This window comes from Mytilus californianus, unplaced genomic scaffold (genome assembly GCF_021869535.1).
Source record: "Mytilus californianus isolate M0D057914Y unplaced genomic scaffold, xbMytCali1.0.p SCAF_11, whole genome shotgun sequence".
In the NCBI taxonomy this organism is placed as follows: Eukaryota; Metazoa; Mollusca; class Bivalvia; order Mytilida; family Mytilidae; genus Mytilus; species Mytilus californianus.
In genome coordinates this window covers 40,859,276-40,878,059 of record NW_026262593.1, presented here as the reverse complement: position 1 = coordinate 40,878,059, position 18,784 = coordinate 40,859,276, and the positions used below count along the sequence as shown (strand labels likewise).

Below are 18,784 nucleotides of genomic sequence, written 5' to 3'. Positions count from 1 at the left end.
TAATGAAAACAGAATAAATTGAAAAGTTATGCATTCATTAATGTTTAGTAGTCATTATAAATTTTTCACAATAAAGATCTTTAGTGCACAGCTTTTTAAAATGTCACACTTACATTAAATTTGAACTTTATGTAAGAAGTAAGGGCATGTGACATGTTGTCAAGACCTTGAACATTATCTTAAATCTACAGAAGAAAATGCTTACCTTATATTCCTGGACGTAACAGACATAATGAAAGTTTTAAACTGGGCAGATATACTCATTATATTGCTGTACTTAATTGCAGTGTTAGGAGTTGGAATATGGGTAAGAATTGTAATTGTTAATGAGTAATGTTTTTCTATAAATCAAAATTTTGGCTGCTGGATCCCAATTATTGTCACATTAAAATATTATGTCGGTTTTGGTTGCTCACCCCATTTTGTCAAAATAACGGAACTATAAACAATTGTCATACAAGTGAGCGGTATAGCTAGGTTTAAAACCAGGTTTTACGTACTAATTTCTTCGGAAAATGTCTATACTAAGTCAGGAATATGACATTTATTTTCCACTCGGTTTGATTAAGTCAGTTTTTATTGACGTTCCCCTTTTGGAATTTACATTGGATGTCGGGATTTTCTTATACTTTTTTGTATATATATAACTTTGAATTGATGTTTATATAAATTGAATATATGATAATGAATAGGTATCTTTATTTATGCTTTTTAATGGAACATTTAGATTATGGTTAAACAGTTTTATACAAATAATATTAGTCTGTTTTTTTTCTCATTCTGTATCGTTCATATCAGGAATAATTATTTACCAAACCTAAGCGAAATTGTCTTTCCTGCCTTTGTCAGTAAAAACAATAATACTATAGATATGAAGTGACAATAGGGTCACAATACATATGTTGGTTGATATACTCTAAGGTAATGCGTAACATTATTTTTCTTACTATTATATAGTTCACACATTGTTGTCAATATAATGGAATTTTATGCAACTGTCATACAAGTGAGAGGTTTAAACAGTCTCCGGGACAAGTTTGCAATTCCGCTGAGTAAATAAATGTGGCACTTTAATTTTTATAGGTAGGTCAAAATGAAGTTGATAACATGGTTGGTATTGGTTCCCTGATATTTGTCCTAAAAAGATTGGGCTCTAGCACCACTGTTGAAAAAGTTATGCCCCTTTTTTTACAAATTTCCTCAGAGGAAAAGTTGTTTTCCTCAAGGGAAATCAAATTTCCCTAATGGAAAAAGATTTTTCCTCAAGGGAAATTTTTTCTTCCTCAAAGGAAAAAGATTTCCCTTAGGAAATTTGCTGCATAATTTTTTCCTTTGAGGAAATTCTATTTCCTGTGAGGAAATTTGCTGCCTCAAATCTTCCTTTGGGGAAATTCTTTTTCCTGTGAGGAAATTTTGTCAACTATCATTTCCTTTGAGGAAATTTTTGACGAACATTTTTCCTTGAGGGAAAATTCAAGACAGCAAATTTCCTCTTAGGAAAATATTGATCTCCAAATTTCCTCCATGGAAATTTCTGTATATCAAATTTCCCCTTAGGAAATTTTTTCTCCTATTTTTCCTCTATGGAAATTTCTTAACAATACAAAGTGAAACGGTATGAATATAATTTTTGCTAAACTGAACAAATGATACAAAAGATATTTAAAACTTTAATAAATTTTTGACTGATGAGTAACATGACATACAAAAACAATACAGTCTGACTGTTTAGGTCTAGGTATTGTACTTACTTTATATGATTTTAATTTTGATTCATAAAATATTTTTGTGGCAATTTTTTTTTTTTTTTTTTTCTTTGTTATTGTTTCATTGCAATACATTGATAAGCAACCAATTTGAATATCATACCATTTGTGTTGGTCTTAATATTGTGTTCATATTTGCAGATTAAATAAAATAAACACATTTCATGTTATAATTTAAACTATCTCTGTTTCAGCTGTTGTGTACAATTATTCAATCCATTATGTAAGAGTTCAGTGCATAAATTATTCCATTCACTAGACATTTTCATTCAATTCTTAGAGAAAATATTGTTGCAATTTGTTCTTCAAAGATCTTCCTCTGTATATTTGATATGAGGGAGCGATGTAAATGAGCGGACAAAGCAGGTGTTCATTTCGACAACAAACTACTTTTTTCTACATTTCTCCCTTCTTTCAATGAATATTTATGTTGTTGCATTTACACAATTGTGTTCTTTTGCAACTATGATAGTACTCCATTTTGTTTATAGCCATTTTGTTGAAATTTCCAATTTCTTTTTGCAGGAAAGCACACATTCCATTTCACATTAATCCAATTAGCGCACAATGTAGAAAAATATCAACTTTAAGTTTCCTCTTCAGTATTGACCTGTCGATGATCATGAAAACCAAGATGTCTGACCTATAAATACACAAAATAAAAAAAATGTTATAAATGGAGAAAAAAAACAGCAAAAAAAAGCTTATTTTATCATGAACATTTTGAGAAACTTTCATTGATATTCTTACTTGTGAGTACTCTTATTTCAGTGTTCTTTGTCCACGGTTTAATATTAGTTGTTTTTTGTGTCTTGCAGTGATATTTTTAGTTGAGCCACTTGACAGTTTTTACAGTTCGTTCTTATGTTGTGCTTTTAGAACCACTGTCCCAGGTTAGGGTAAGGTTTAGTGCTCACAGACATGATTTTTTTTATTAATTTTTATTGGCTTTGAACTAGCTGTCAGTAACTGTGAGTACTAACAGATTTGTACTTTGTGTCTTTTCTGTTATAGGGCATGTGCCTGTGCCAAGTCAGGAGCCTGAAATTCAGTGGTTGTGGTTGGTTCATGTCTGTCATATTTGTTTTTTGTAAATTGTTTTATTTTATATAAATTAGGCAGTTAGTTTTATAGTTTGGATTGTTGAAATTTTTTCTTGTTGTGGCCTTTATTGGCTGACTTATAAGGTATGAGTTTTCTCATTATTGAAGGCCGTCATTGACCTATAATTGCTTACATCCACTTCATTGAACTCTGGTGGATAGTTTTCTCATTTACCATACCACATCTTCTTATTTTTATAATAGTCATCATTCAAGGGCAATAACTTTTATAGAAGTGGCCTTACAATTTAGGTCTTGTTGTCTTCTGTAAATCTTGTTTTGCCGATCATTTCTACTGTTTATAATTTCTCTTTATCTTCTATAGTTCTTGCCCTAAACATAAAAAAGGTAAAAAATTATCATTTAATGGCAATAACTACTATGAGTAGACAACTAACAATTTTGGCAATGTTGACTCATATGTAGATCTAGTCTTGCTCATCATTTTTGCTGCTAAATTCTTTTTTACCTATTAAGTTTTTGCCAAAAAAAATAGGTAACAGGCCCGAGAACACAGTTATTACGTTGTGCATTTCTTTTAGACCAAAAAGGCAAATTTAAAAAATTGCATCGGCTCTATCCCAAAGAGAATTTTACAGTGTAGTGTACTACTTTTGGGACAGATCATTTCAAATTTATAGAAAAGTCTATTAGCTATAACTCAAAATATGGACAATTTTTTCGGATGAAATTTCATCCCCTTTCTTACTATTTTATCCATAAAATGTAAAGAAATAAATTTGGAAGGAGTATGAAAATAATTTGCAAGTTATACACTGGCATGACTGTCCACACTAGGGACTCCAATTGTGGACAACGTAATGTTAATTAATTAGAGAGAATAGACAAACAATTATGGAAATTTAAATTGGCTTAGTTTAGTGGGTATTAATGACATAGCTAACAAAAAAAAGCTGAAAAAGAAAAGCAAAAACAAAATTCCTTTTTTGTAATCTATTGTCTGATAGTCTAGAAGTTAGTCAGTTTTGCTCCGAGGCTCCTGAATTTTAGCAGGCACTTAATTCCAATTTTGGAATTCAAGCAAACCATATAGTGTCTTCGATAGTCTTTGAATTTTATCAATGTGATTAAAATACATTAACTCTGCAATTTATAAAATCATAAAATTTTCATAAAACTTTGATGAATTGTTTTTATCTATTGACGTAAGCTCCCTTTCGATTTTTATAGATTTGAGATTTTACAATTTCGAGTTATGGGATTCTATTCATAAAAAAGGAGGAATTTTCCAGTTTTCTGACTGTAACTCAAAAATTCTTTGAGCAATTTCCATGAAACTTTGGTGAATTGTTTATATATATCAACATAATTCCTTTTCAATTTTTAAAAATTTCTGATTTTAGTTTTTTTACTATTGGGACTTTAGACAATAACTCAAAAATGCTTTCACCAATTTTCATGAAACTTTGGTGAATTGTTTTTATCTATTGACGTAAACTCACTTTTCATTTTTATAATTTATTTATTTTTATAATTGCAGAGTTATGGACTGTATTTGTTGAAAAATCATTGAATTTTATTGGTTTAAAAATCAAGGCCACAATCTTATATACACTTGAGATAACCTAAATCGAGCCAAATTATTCATGTTTTGTGTCAACGGATACCACTGTGTGTGCATGTCTTTTTTCGAAGGAGGGGGGGGGGGGGGGTTCCTATTTGAGCAGTGCTCACAGTTTTTCATTAAAATTCATTTAAAGCATAAAGACAAGATAAAAGGGCAACAAGCTTATCATGCACTCATGGCGTAGCTCTTTAGTAAACACGCATTAATATACATTAAACAGCAAAATAATTATTGATGCAAGATTTCATTAAATAATAATTTTCACCCTTTTTATGTGTAGGGCAAGAACTATAGAAGATAAAGAGAAATTAAAAACAGCAGAAATGAAAGGCGAAACATGATTTGCGGAAGCCAACAAAGCCTAAATTGTAAGGCCATTTCTATAAAAGTTATTGCCCTTGAATGATGACTATTATAAGAATAAGAAGATGTGGTATATTAAATGAGAAAACTATCGATCAGACTTCAATGAAAGCAATTATAGGCCAGTGACGGCTTTCAATAATGAGAAAACCCATACCCTATAGTCATAATAGTCAGCTATAAAAGGCCCGAAGATGCAAAATTTGAAACAATCCCAACTATAAAACTAACTGTTTAATTTATAACAAAACAATTTACAAAAAACAAATATGACAGACATGTAACAACAACAACCACTAAAGTTTAGTGTCAGACTAAACTACAGGCTCCAAACTTGGGACAGGCACATTAAGAATATGGCAAGGTTAATATAAAAATAAGAAGATGTGGCATGATTGCCAATGATAAACTCTCCACCAGAGAACAAATGACATAGAAGTTTACAACTATGGTTCACTGTACAGCCTTCAACAAATAAGCAAAACCCATACCACATATAAAGCTATAAAAGGCACTGACATGACAAAAATGTAAAACATACTAAAGCTAACAGCCTGATTTAAGTACAAAACAATAAATGAAAAACAAATATGATATACAGCTACTGAGAAAATAAGCTTTTTTATTGCTGTTTCTCTCTCCGTTTATAACATTTTATTTGTTTATTTTGTGTATTTATAAGTCAGACATCTTGGTTTTCATGATCTTCAACAGGTCAATACTGAAGAGGAAACTTAACGTTGATATTTTTCTACATTGTGCGCTAATTGGATTAATGTGAAATGGAATGTGTGCTTTCCTGCAAAAAGAAATAGGAAATTTCAACATAATCACATGATAATGGCAATAAACAAAATGGAGTTCTATCATAGGTGCACAAAAACACAATTGTGTAAATGCAACAACATAAATATTCGTTGAAAGAAGGGAGAAATGTAGAAAAAATAGTATTTTGTTGTCGAAATGAACACCTGCTTTATCCACTCATTTACATCGCTCCCTCATATCAAATATACAGAGGAAGATCTTTGAAGAACAAATTGCAACAATGTTTTCTCTGAGAATTGAAGGAAAATGTCTAGTGGATGGAATGATTTATGCACTGAACTCTTACATAGTGGAATGAATAATTGAACACAGCAGCTGAAACAGAAGAAAATTTAAATTAACATGAAAAGTGTTTATTTTATTTAATCTGCAAATATGAACACAATATTAGGAACACCACAAATAGTATGATATACATATCGGTTGCTTATTAATGTATTGCAATGAAACAATAACAAACAAAAAACAAAAAACAAAAAACAAAAAACTTTTGCTACAAAAAATATTATATGAATCAAAATTAAAGTCATATAAAGTATGTACAATACCTAGACCTAAACAGTCAGACTGTATTGTTTTTGTATGTCATGTTACTCATCAGTCAAAAATTTATTAAAGTTTTAAATAACTTTTGTATCATTTATTCGGCCAAGCAAAAGTTATATTCATACTGTTTGTATTGTTAAGAAATTTCCATTGAGGAAAAAAAGGGGAAAACATTTCCTTAGGGGAAATTTGATGTACAGAAATTTTCATAGAGGAAATTTGGAGATCAATATTTTCCTTAGAGGAAATTTGCTGTCTTGAATTTTCCCTTAAGGAAAAATGTTTGTCAAAAATTTCCTCAAATGAAATGGTAGTTGACAAAATTTCCTCACAGGAAAAAGAATTTCCTCAAAGGAAAATTTGATGCAGCAAATTTCCTCAAAGGAAAAATTTATGCAGCAAATTTCCAAAGGGAAATCTTTTTCCTTTGAGGAAAAATCTTTTTCCATTAGGGAAATTTGATTTCCGTTGAGGAAAACAACTTTTCTTCTGAGGAAATATGTAAAAATTTGGGCATAACTTTTTCAGCAGTGGTGCTAGAGCCAATTTTTTTTAGGACAAATATCAGGGAACTAATACCAACCAAGTTATCAACTTCATTTTGACTTACCTCCAAAAAATAAGGTGACAACTTTTGCACTCAGCGGAATTGCAAACTTGTCCCGGAGACTGTTTTTAGCTAGCTATAAAACCAGAAACCAGGTTAAATCCATCATTTTCTACATAAGGAAATGTCTGTTTTAAGTCAGGAATATATTTCCCATTCGTTTGATGTGTTTGAGCGTTTGATTTTGCCATTTGATAATGAAATTTCCGTTTTGAATTTTCCTTGAAGTTCGGTTTTTTTGTTATTTTACTTTTTTCTCGTACCTTTAAAGATTATGTACAGCCCAGGAATGGTGTAAACCTCCGAAAAGAACACTTGTCAGGTGTAATGGTTTAAGGTATAATGTTTATGATCCATGGGAAATAGTGTATGGTGCATGAGGAATACTGTATTGTTTTAAATATTAGTTTGTTTTATAAATGATAATATATTGAATTTGAATTTTCCTCAAACGCTTTTCATTGTTGATAATTTCGAATGGTGCAAATCATGTATGATTCATGATCATATGGGTAAGACGAAAGGGGAATGGTGTATGGTGCATGGTGGTATGGGATATGGTATAAGTGGGAAGTTTATGATATTAAACACGTAACCGTAGAGTTGATAATATTTTCTCAGTTTTTATTTGTTGCCTTGATTTGTATCTTTTTGATAGACTTGGGAGCTATGTGTAAGTCACATTACATAAACTGCTTGAAAAAGGTATTAGGTATTGACAACACACTTAGAAACTCAACGTATACCCCAAGACACTGACCAAGGAGAATGATCTTCATAATCATAAGTCTGTATGTGGGCACTTGATCTTTCTTCACTGTACTGTTCGATGCCTAGATTTCACAAGTGACATAACAAACAACGTTATATTGCTTGGTCTTCTAAGTGCTCCTTTCTACATCATTAACATCAATTTCATCAGAAATCGAAAACGGACTTCAGCGTTATCGTGAAAATTCTAGTTGCATGGGGAATCAGATGTGGTTACTAAAACATTCATAACCCATTGGTGGCCTTCGGCTGTTGTCTGCTCTATGGTCGGGTTGTTGTCTCTTTGACACATTCCCCATTTCCATTCTCAATTTTATAAGACATATTAATGTACATACAACTAAAGTATCTCTCCTCTTGAAATAGTGTTAAAACACTTCACTTTTCTACTTTTACACAAGTATTCCAAACTTAAAGAAAAATTGAAAGATTGACCCTGATATCTTTAATAAAAAAGAATAGCCAACGTAGATACAAATATCTTATTTTAGGAAGGGGTAAATCGTACTTTGTGAAAAAACACTTATATCACACACAATAAGTTATCAAAATACTTGATTTCTTGATTGACAACATACGTTTGGAGGACGTGTTTTTCAAAAATACAATCATTATTTCCATTGGAATCAACTGTGTTCCTCTTTTTGCCGACTTTTTGGTTATTTAATGAGGCAGACTTCATACAGGAACTTTCCATTTCTATGTAGAAACATTTCAAAAGCGCCTGGATAAGGAGTATAAATTTCCCAGTTGATACGATATTCGGGAGCTTGCATTTCTTATCATAATTTCCTTGATAAAGAGTTGCTACTTACAAGGAAGCTATTCAACCAAAAGTTTTAAGTGCTGAAATTTAAGTCATCATTTCGTAATTTTTTACAGACGCCATCACGTGTTGGTTGACTGTTATAAAATATCTGTTTCGCAGATGACAACGGAAAGGTTCTACTTTGTCGTAGCCACAATCCCGAGCTCTTTTCCTTGAATGTACTTACCAAATAAGACATCACCGGCTTCGTACTTACATGTTCAACATGACGAGGTGTTACATGTGTAGCAGGATCTGCTTACCTGTCCTGAGCACCTGAGATCAGCCCCGGTTTTAAGTATGGCTCGTGTTGCTGAGTCACATTCATGCTTTCAGTGCTCCAATTTATATTTGTCACCCGAGGTAATACGAAAAACCTTGGTAAAAACGGTAATAAATGTCTTAGAACAACAACTTATATTGTGATTTGATTAAATTGGATAAAGTAAAAACTCCACAATTCAAATTTTAATATCTTCATCTTTGCAGACATTGTTTCGACCAAACAGAGGAAATATCAAGAGCTATTTTTTAGCTGGACGTACTATGCCATGGTTTGCGGTAAATAATTATATGAATTGTAGCCTGATATCTTATATGAAATTAATGTTAATATACTACACATGTAACGTTATACTTGAATTTACAATGTATTGGGTTTTTGCTTATTTAAAAGTCTACTAGGCCAGGGGCTTCAGCACAAATTAGTCAAATTTCAACATTGATTTACTACATTTCTATGACTTGTAAGTCTATATTACCGAGAGGAAAAATGAATATTAAAAACAGTACAAACAGTATACAATATAAGATAGCCGTATACAAACATGTTTTCTATTGGCCGATTAAATATTTTACAAAAGACAAAATATACTTAGTTTACCAGACATAAGATAGTTCCGAATGACTTCTGTTTCTAGGTTGGGGCGTCTTTGTTTGGAAGTAATATAGGAAGTGAACATTTTATTGGTTTGGCTGGAGCTGGAGCAGCATCCGGAATAGCACTTGTACTTTTTGAATGGCTTGTAAGTAGCAAATTACAATTCTTTCAAGGAAATGTACAATAAACTTCAAAATAAAAAGTAAAAGCAAATATAAACTGGTTAATGATTTACAATGGATTTTTGTTTTTAAATTACATATTACTTTGGAATCAAAACTGAAAACTAATACATATTTTGATTTATTTTTTCACATAAAACACGTAAATGAAGATACCATCTTAATATCGATGGAAAAGACAGGTGATTAACATAAATTACATTTAAATCATCATTTATCAACATCTATTGGCGGTCGATATTACGCATAGGTGAATCGGCCTTTTTATGGCTATACAATTCGTAGATAACAATCCAGTGACAGTATTATTATTTACCGTAGCGTAGCCACTGGCAAATATAATGTAAGCAGGTGATCTGAGGCGGCAGCTGAACAATAATAGTAAAAATCTTAGTAAAGAAAAATGTTTTATAAAATTATTTTTAAGCACAAAATTACAATAGTGCTACGCCACTTATTTCACATCTTTGAAAAGTAAAATCTTCCATATCAAATTTGAGGAAAAACCTCAAGTATTGAGTAAAAAAGGAAGTTACACTTTTTAGATTTCGAAAGTCCGAAGAGCTTTTCTGGATTAATTTTCATCAGGTACGCTCACACTTAAACATTTCAAAGCATAACAAATTTTATAAAGATTAGTCAAATTCTTGTAAATGTCAGCTATGCCCGAGGGAATTGGAACCGTAATTTCTTAATCATTTTTAACGTTAATATTTTAAAAATGAAGATTAAAAAACACGTCCGAAATAAACTGAGCTGAAAATACCCTCGGGGACTTGCAGTCCCCCAGCAGTAGTATCCACCAAATGCTCTCAAATATAAAAGCACTTTGTAAACTACGTGCGTTCGAAGCGCTTCTCAGGAACGCTCAAATCTTACATTTGAAAACCTGGGGTGTAAAAATAATTATTTCTTATGCAGCAAAAATACTGCAATCTGATTGGTTAATTACCCCGGTGTAAATAACACCCCACCCTTGTTCAACCCGTAATAAATAAAATTTTGCCAAAAAATTTTTAAAATTTTAATTTTGTCAAAATAAAGAAAAAAAAATAAGATTTCAAAAAAAAAAAATAATAATAAAATGTCAAAAAAAAAAATTAAAAATAAAAAATAAATAAATTTGAGGACAAAAATTGAAAAAAAAATATTTAAAAAAAAATTTTCTGAATTTTCCCAAAAATAAAGAAAAATATGGATTCCACCATTGCAACAAGTGTGTTACGATATTTCTCCACTCGAGACAGTAAAATTTTAATATTTAAAGCGTGAGGCTTGCCGAGCTCTTTAAATATTAAAATTTAACTGTTGAGAGTGGAGAAATATCGTAATACAAGAGTTATAGTGGTGGAATCTGTTTCTCTAATGATTTTTATCCTTCCTTTTCAAAGATTTGCAGAAAATTGTGTTCTTTATGTGTGGCGTCATCAGACATGGTCGCCTTTTTTCATGACGTCACAATCGGGAATTCAGAAGAAATCAAGAAAATTTAACGTCATAATTAAATTTCGACTAATCATTTGCCGAGAACAGATATTTAACTAGTGAGGAGAACAATTTTTCACATTAACGTCATAATTAAATTTCGACTAATCATTTGCCGAGAACAGATATTTAACTAGTGAGGAGAACAATTTTTCACAATCGATTGGGAAATGTGAAAATGTGTGACAAAATTAGAGAAAAAGTATTTGACAATGCGCAGCAACATCGACGTTGAAAAAATGTTACACTGGAAATTTTTCATTACCATTTTTCAATTTTACATCCTGGTTTAAAAATGAGTAAAGGAATTGTTCATAAGAAATAAATTCGTTATCTTGGTGTAATCAGGGGTGTACGGAATTTTACACCGTTGTTGAAAATTCATACACCCATTCAGCTGCGCCTCAGGGTGTATGAATTTTCAACAACGGTGTGAAATTCTGTACACCCCCGATTACACCAAGATAACTAATAATACTCGATGATTAGTGAAATTCAGTAATTATGTTGGACGTAACGAAACAAGGAATATTCACTACGAAGGTACGACTATGTTCTCTCTGGTAATTAGTGAAACACATACATGTATTCTGTGTCATGATGACAGTCGTACAACTTTCGAAGATAGTCTACTGGATGACATGTCACCCTACCCTGACACTTAATTCAGACTTCGAGCAGGCTATTTGTTGCTTTTACTCCTAAATTCCATCATGTGCTTTAGCAGTAAAAATCAATTATAATGCTTTTATTTGGTGTGACCAGGGATCGAACCCACCACATCCCGCATTTGAAGGCGAGCAAATAACCAAGACCGATGCATATAATGTTATTCGTAAGAATCTTTTAAATGATGTTTAGAATGTATTTTATTGTTTTAAACCATTAAACGAATATCAATAAAGCTAGAGGATGATTTCAGGTTACTTTCCAAATAGTAGCTTTAGGGTGGATATTTGTTCCAGTTTATATATCAGCCGGTGTAAGTATTACTTTTGTTATTTTGATAACATGTCGACGTTAAATACAAGTAAAAATTGTTCGTCTATTATCTTATTGTGTCCAAATCCTTGTCGTTTCATGTTTTACCGAGTCTTATATCGTATATGGGTGCTGTATACATGGTGAACTATAATTGTTAACATATTTTTTTTTTTTTTTTTTTTTTTGTACGGCGGATAATTGTTTATTTGCATTCATATCATATCTCATTATTTTTACATAATAGGAGACGCGTGTCAACAGCATCGGTTTCACTCCGTTTTAAATTCATGTAATTATCTCAGCTGTTTCTATTGGCTGGTATTTTTGTTTCAAATGAATTTACGAGTTTAGAATTGGTAAACTGTAACAGTTGTAGCCTCTTGTTTATAGTTGTAATAGTGGTTGATGATTTAAATTAATTACGGTTTGCAATATATTGTTCCATCTTATTCTAGTTATATTGCGAAAAAAGAAATGATATAGGATTGACGTATTATGTTAATACGTTCGTTACATTATATTTGTCCTAAAGCATGGTTTCAATAAAAAAGAAATGATAATTTCGTAACATTTTGTTTTTCATAAAGCATTGGTTTCCTAAATGAGGGTCTGGATGGGGGTCCTTCATTTCTGTATTCTTTAATATTTTAGGCCATTTTTTCTATTCTTTATTCTTTTAGCTCATCATTCTCTGTTCTTTATATTCTAGCACCTCATCATTCTTTTTTTTTTTATTTTTTGGTGCATTTTTCTCTACTCTTTATATTTTTTGCCCATTATTCTCTTTTCTGTAAACCCCCCATCCACACCCTTATAAATATTACTTTTAAATTGGTATCACTAATTAGCGACATGAAGCGTCAAAAATCGACAAAACGTCTAATTAACATGATGATGTGACATGAGGGGCCTCGGTGGCCAAGTGGTCTAAATGGTTCATCTACTGTATCACTGGCCTGTCAACACTTAGGTTGTAAGTTCGAATCCTGCACATTGCAGGTGCGTTCGACTCCAATCTAAATTGACAAGGAATGCCAGTTTTCCTACCAAAGGTCAGTGGTTATCACCGGGCATTCCGGCTTCCTCCACCAATAAAAACTGGCCGCCACGAAATATCCAATAATGCTGAAAGTGACATCAAATGTCAAACACCAAACATCAATCAATCAATCATGTAGCGACAAGAAATCTATTATTTTTTTTTTTTTAAATAATACAGAAAAAACAATTTAAGCGCTTTGCGATATACATGTATTACAGGCCGCTTTCAAGTAGACATTTAGTTTCATCACAATAATCTACAGTTTTCGTGACTTAGTAACGCTAGAAGAATGACAATGATTTTGAATATTAAAAACAATCATATTATGATTGAGTTCTTCTTGATAATATATGGATAAGAGATGTTTAGTGTGCGCCAATTAGACAGCAACCAATTAACATATAAAAAACAAATCAAATCTAAATGTTAATATACGGATTTCAACAATATAAAAATATCTTTACATGTCAATAGGTCAAGCTCTAAGTCACCCGTGAAGGAAAACAGTGAATAGATTTATGAAATGCTATAGATATGACACACGAATGCACAGTAGTCAAAATTCTAGATTTGGGAAGGCGGCCTAACACCGTGTCAGCATAAATGATTAGCATGGAGGGTAATGCATGCATGCTAGGAGAAGATTTCCTTGTTGACGCACCCAGTCCCATTTAGAGTTTATGCAATTCCCGCAGTTTTTGTTTGTTATTTTTATCTTGATTTATTTTTTATTAATCGATCAGTTGATGAGATTTGAACATCGATTACTACATGTACTACTTTTTCCTTATGATTACGCACACATGAATATTATTGCAAAAATGAATTAGGATAGTAAGTAAACAGCAGTTTTTACATAATTATAAAGTAAGGAGATTTGGTATGATTGCCAATAAGACAACTATCCAAATGAGTCTTAATAAGGCTGATATAAGCAACTGCAGTGCACCGTACGGCATTCAACAATGGCAAAAAAAAACCATACCATATAGTCAGCTATTAAAGTCCCCGACATGACAAAATTCAAACGAAAAAAACCTACGACCTGATAAATGACAATACAATTGCAGCAACCGAAAAAACAAACATGACACACTGGTTTGTAAAACTTTTTTCAGAGCATAAAACTATTTACTGGTATACAACATATAAATGTACGCATTTTTCAACAACATGATAAGTGGTATATCCGAATAGTACATTTTCCTCTATCAGTAGTATACTTTTGTGTCGAGTCTTCATAGCTTTATATATATATCAATTGCAAGGATAACTGTTGTGTACAATTTGATGGGTACCGCATCTAGAGAATGAAGCATACAGCATTTTATCTAATACAAAACTATTGTTAATCATATTTCATCTTTCTTGTTATAGTGTTTTCAAAGAAACTTTTCAAACAAGAACATGTAACTTTAATACGTAATTGAATGTACTTGTATTATTTGTGTTTAAAAAATAGTTTTCTACATCAATTTTGCGTCTGTTTGATTTATTTTGCATTGACTTCTTTCGTTTCCACCCGGTTTTATGAATGGGTTTTCAACGTTAAAAGTATGTTTTATTCCACGTAGCAAATAGAAATAGAGGGTCATATTCTATAATCTCCTGTTATTCTAAAAAAAAAATTTAGAAAAAGGGGGTCCTTCAATTCTGTATTCTTTAAATTTTTAGGCATTTTTCTCTATTCTTTATACTTTTTACCCATGATTATTCTCTATTCTTTATATTTTAGCACCTCATCATTCTCTTTGTTTATTTTTTTTGTCCATTTTTATCTATTCTTCATACTTTTTACCCATTGTTCTCTATTATGTAAACCCCCATCCACACCCTTATATTAAGTTTACCTTTTTCATGCTTTAAGGTGTTTACTGTACCGCAGTTCATACAAAAACGACACGGTGGAAAAAGACTAAATACATATCTCAGCTGTATGTCCCTAGTTATGTACATCCTTACAAAATTGTCGGTAAGTTCAGAGGTGACGTTAAGCAAACAACAATCATATATAATTACTTGTTATTCTGTTCTGTTCTGTTCTGTTCTGTTCTGTTCTATTCTGTTCTTATTCCTATTTCTATTTCTATTTCTATTTCTATATTTTATTTTCTATATTCTATTCTATTCTATTCTATTCCTTTTATTTGTTCTAAGCTGTGTTTGGTAGAAGTGAAAAGGGGAAGGGGGTAAAATGGTGCAACAATACATAGTTCATACTGTTTTATTCATTTACAATCGGTATAGATATAAAGGCAAACAGTATAATACAAATCATTAATGTCGGGAGGACAGGAAAAACGAAAGATAAAACAATATAGAGAAAGAAAATCTACATAGCATTATACCCACAAACTTAAGATTGAGCAAAAAGTATCATACTAAAAATATGGAATAAAAACTGGTGCTTCCGAAGAGTAATTTCTTCCGGATAACTTAGTGGCATTAATAAAATCAAGATTACTCGATATACATTTATATAAACAAGACAAATAATATTTAGTTTGGTAAAATTTGCAAAAAGGAGCTTGTCGCATATAATTATTTTTCACATGTGCTTCAGTACATATATGTATGTATATGTTGGGTTTTCTTACAAAACATTCGATTTAAGCATATTGAGCTACCAAAACATCATTTGCAGACGTTTGCAAATATTTGGTGTAAATAGTGCAATAACTAATATATACAAATCATGAAAGTTGATCTTTGAAACCCATGATTTCTCATATTTCAAGTAACTTTGATAAACTATCAAATTGTTATATTATTAGTTACATGGTGTGTTAGTGACCTAATACGATATATATGGGGTCAGTAAATTCCATATATATATCGTATTAGGTTACTAGCACACCGTGTAACGAATTTATCTTACCGACTATCTTCCCATGTGGTATTAAGACTAGCAGCCTTTCAAAGTGATATAAAAGACTTCAATACTTAATTTTAACATATTTAAGAACCTACTTCCATTTGTCTATAGAAAAAACAAATGCCAACAATAACAACGTGTTAGCTTTAAATTTGTTTTATGAATGTATTTCAATCGTTTATTACCAGTTTCTTTGTTTGTTTAAACCTTTCAGATGTCATTTTTGTTTTAAAAGGGAAGTAACCCCTTGCTAACCCAATATGGTTGCTAACCGTATATGGTAACTAACCATGTATTTTTTAGGACACCCTATATGAAATATATATGGTCACCACGTGTAGTCGATTAACCAATCATATCCCCATAAATCTATAGAAGGTAAGATAAACGAGAATACAAGAAGGCATATAATATAGTGCTTTGTTTTAACAGATACATCTGTGAAAAACAATTTTTTTCTAGGTCAGCATATTTGCAGGATCGGTTTTTATAGAACTGTCACTGGGATGGAACACCTACGTATCAATCATTGCATTGTTAGTCATTACAGGATTTTATACAATTTTAGGTAAATTCATATAATCTTTACGTAATTAATAAAGCGTTATGCGAACAACACAGGTAGGCATGGGAAAGTTCAATATTTGTACATCAGAAGCTTAATATCAATATTGATAATATAAAAAGAGCTATCATTTAAAGCGTTGGTCTTTTATCGCCTCTTTTTCACCTTTTAATATCAAAACACATAAAAAATTAGTCAAAACTGCTTGAAAAAGACAAACAGGTCTTTCAAAGGTAATCTTAAAACATCTCATAATCATACCTTAAACAAAAGGTCCAAGACATGCACATGAAACCTTCAGATTTTTCATCTTTCCTATAGAAAAAAAATTAAACCATAGTTGTTTTTTAAAACAAATTACACTGCGCGTTTTTTCTGAAATATATCAATGTGACGATCACTGACAAACTATAACAGATGATACTCGTGAATAAAAACGTTAACTTTACGTGATATACTGTAATATTTTGATATGCTATCCTGAAAATGAATGTGAAAGTTCATGTTACTAGTAATTGTATCGTTTAGGTGGTTTGACAGCGGTGATGTTTACAGACACACTACAATCGTTAATTATGAACATCGGAGCTTGTATTGTTGCTGGAATAGGTAAAACATACATATATTTGTTCCCCTTTTTCTCTTTAAGGATGTTCGCTACTCTGTTTCAAAATAACAAGCTTTTTAAAAGACTGTTTTAAAATGATAGTATATAAATAAAGGAACTAAAAAAGCAGAAAAAATTTTTTTAATGGCAATACATGGATAAAACCAGAGGATTCCGAAAATCTGACAAAACATCAAAAACAAGAGGAGCAAACATCCTTAATCAATCCTCCTAATTATAATCCCCGCAAACAAAATTTAGAGGGTATATAGGAATCACCTTCTCCGTCTGTTTGTCTGTCTTTCTGTCTGTCCGTCCGTCCGTCCCGCTTTGTGTCCGGCGCATAACTTTTGTTTTATTAAACTTAGGTTGATCAAACTTTGACCCCTATTAAAATAAATCCTAATCTAATTCGTGTCCGGCTCATTCATTTTGTACCGTTACACTTTGGTTAAAAAAAACTTGGTGTATATGGTTGCATAAAGGGCTAGGGTGTGTAATATACCAAAGTCAGGTCAATCTGACCTTGACTTTTACCAAGACCCCTATGATAATAAAACCTTGTCTGATTTGTGTCCTGCGCATGTCTTTTGTACCGTAGATGTTAGGTTGACCAAACTTGGTATGCTGATGCATCATTGAATAGGGGTGTCATATATTAAATTCAGGTCACTCTGACTTTGACCTTTGATCCCCTATGATAGTAAATTGTATTATTTGTGTACGATGCACCACTTTTGTACCGTAGCACTTAGATTGATAAAACTGGGACCGTGATGTGTCAAATACCAAAGTCAGTCACTCTAACCTGAACTTGATCCTTAACCTCAATGATAGTTATTTGTGTTCGGGGCGTAACTGTTCTCTGGAGAACTAAGGTTATCTAAACTAAGTCAAACTAAGTGTGAATATGCATAACATTAGTTCATTGTGGCTTTGGACTTTGACCCCCACTAAAATGGATTGACCTTTAATGGTTTAATCCTACAAATCTGACTTATTTGTCTTATGTTGCACGATCGATAATTGAAGTATTTTTCACAAATATGTAATTTATACTTAATTCTAGATTATGGTTTTCCCACTCCCAGGCATGGATGATAGCCATCATAGTAAGAATTTGCACAACTTTCGGATTTTTGTTTTTGTTTTCAGTTATCGTCAACTTCGCGACTAATAAATCTAATGTAGCCGAAACGCGCTTTTGCGTACTAAATTATACGACTGGTGTTTTTACGAGGTTTTTTTTATTATTAAGTGGACAATAAATAAAATTGAGAATGGAAATGGGGAATATGTCAAAGAGACAACAACATGACCAAAGAGCAGACTACAGCCGGAGGCCACCAATGGGTCTTCAACGCAGCGAGAAAATCCCGCACCTGGAGGTGGTCCTCAGCTGGCCCCTAAATAAAACTGTGTACTAGTTCAGTGAAAATGGACGTCACACTAAACTCCAAAACATATAAATGAACTAAAATTAAAAAACATGCAAGACTAACAAAGGCCAGAGGCTCCTGACTTGGGACAGGCGCAAAAATGCGGCGGGGTTAAACATGTTTTGTGAGATCTCAACCCTCCCCCTATACCTCTAGCCAATGTAGAATAAAGAAACACATAGCAATACGCACAGTAAAACTCAGTTTAAAAGAAGTCCGAGTCCGATGTCAGAATAGGTAACAAAAGAAACTAAGCAAAATGATAATGATCAACATAAGTTAACAAAGGACAGTCACTACTAGCAGTTACTGACATGCCAGCTCCAGACCTCAATTAAACTGATT

General features: G+C 31.9%; 1 protein-coding gene across 1 annotated transcript in view; it reads left to right on the top strand.

Annotated features, from left to right (window-relative positions):
• The first annotated feature begins 232 nt into the window (after positions 1–232).
• LOC127720913 (sodium/glucose cotransporter 4-like) overlaps positions 233–18,784 on the top strand; it is a 99,435-nt gene continuing 80,883 nt past the window's right edge. The window contains exons 1-7 of the mRNA XM_052227651.1: positions 233–307; positions 8,870–8,941; positions 9,301–9,405; positions 11,850–11,909; positions 14,821–14,925; positions 16,291–16,396; positions 16,922–17,002. Coding sequence (XP_052083611.1) covers positions 233–307; positions 8,870–8,941; positions 9,301–9,405; positions 11,850–11,909; positions 14,821–14,925; positions 16,291–16,396; positions 16,922–17,002 — 604 coding nt within the window. The remainder of the gene's footprint in view (positions 308–8,869; positions 8,942–9,300; positions 9,406–11,849; positions 11,910–14,820; positions 14,926–16,290; positions 16,397–16,921; positions 17,003–18,784) is intronic.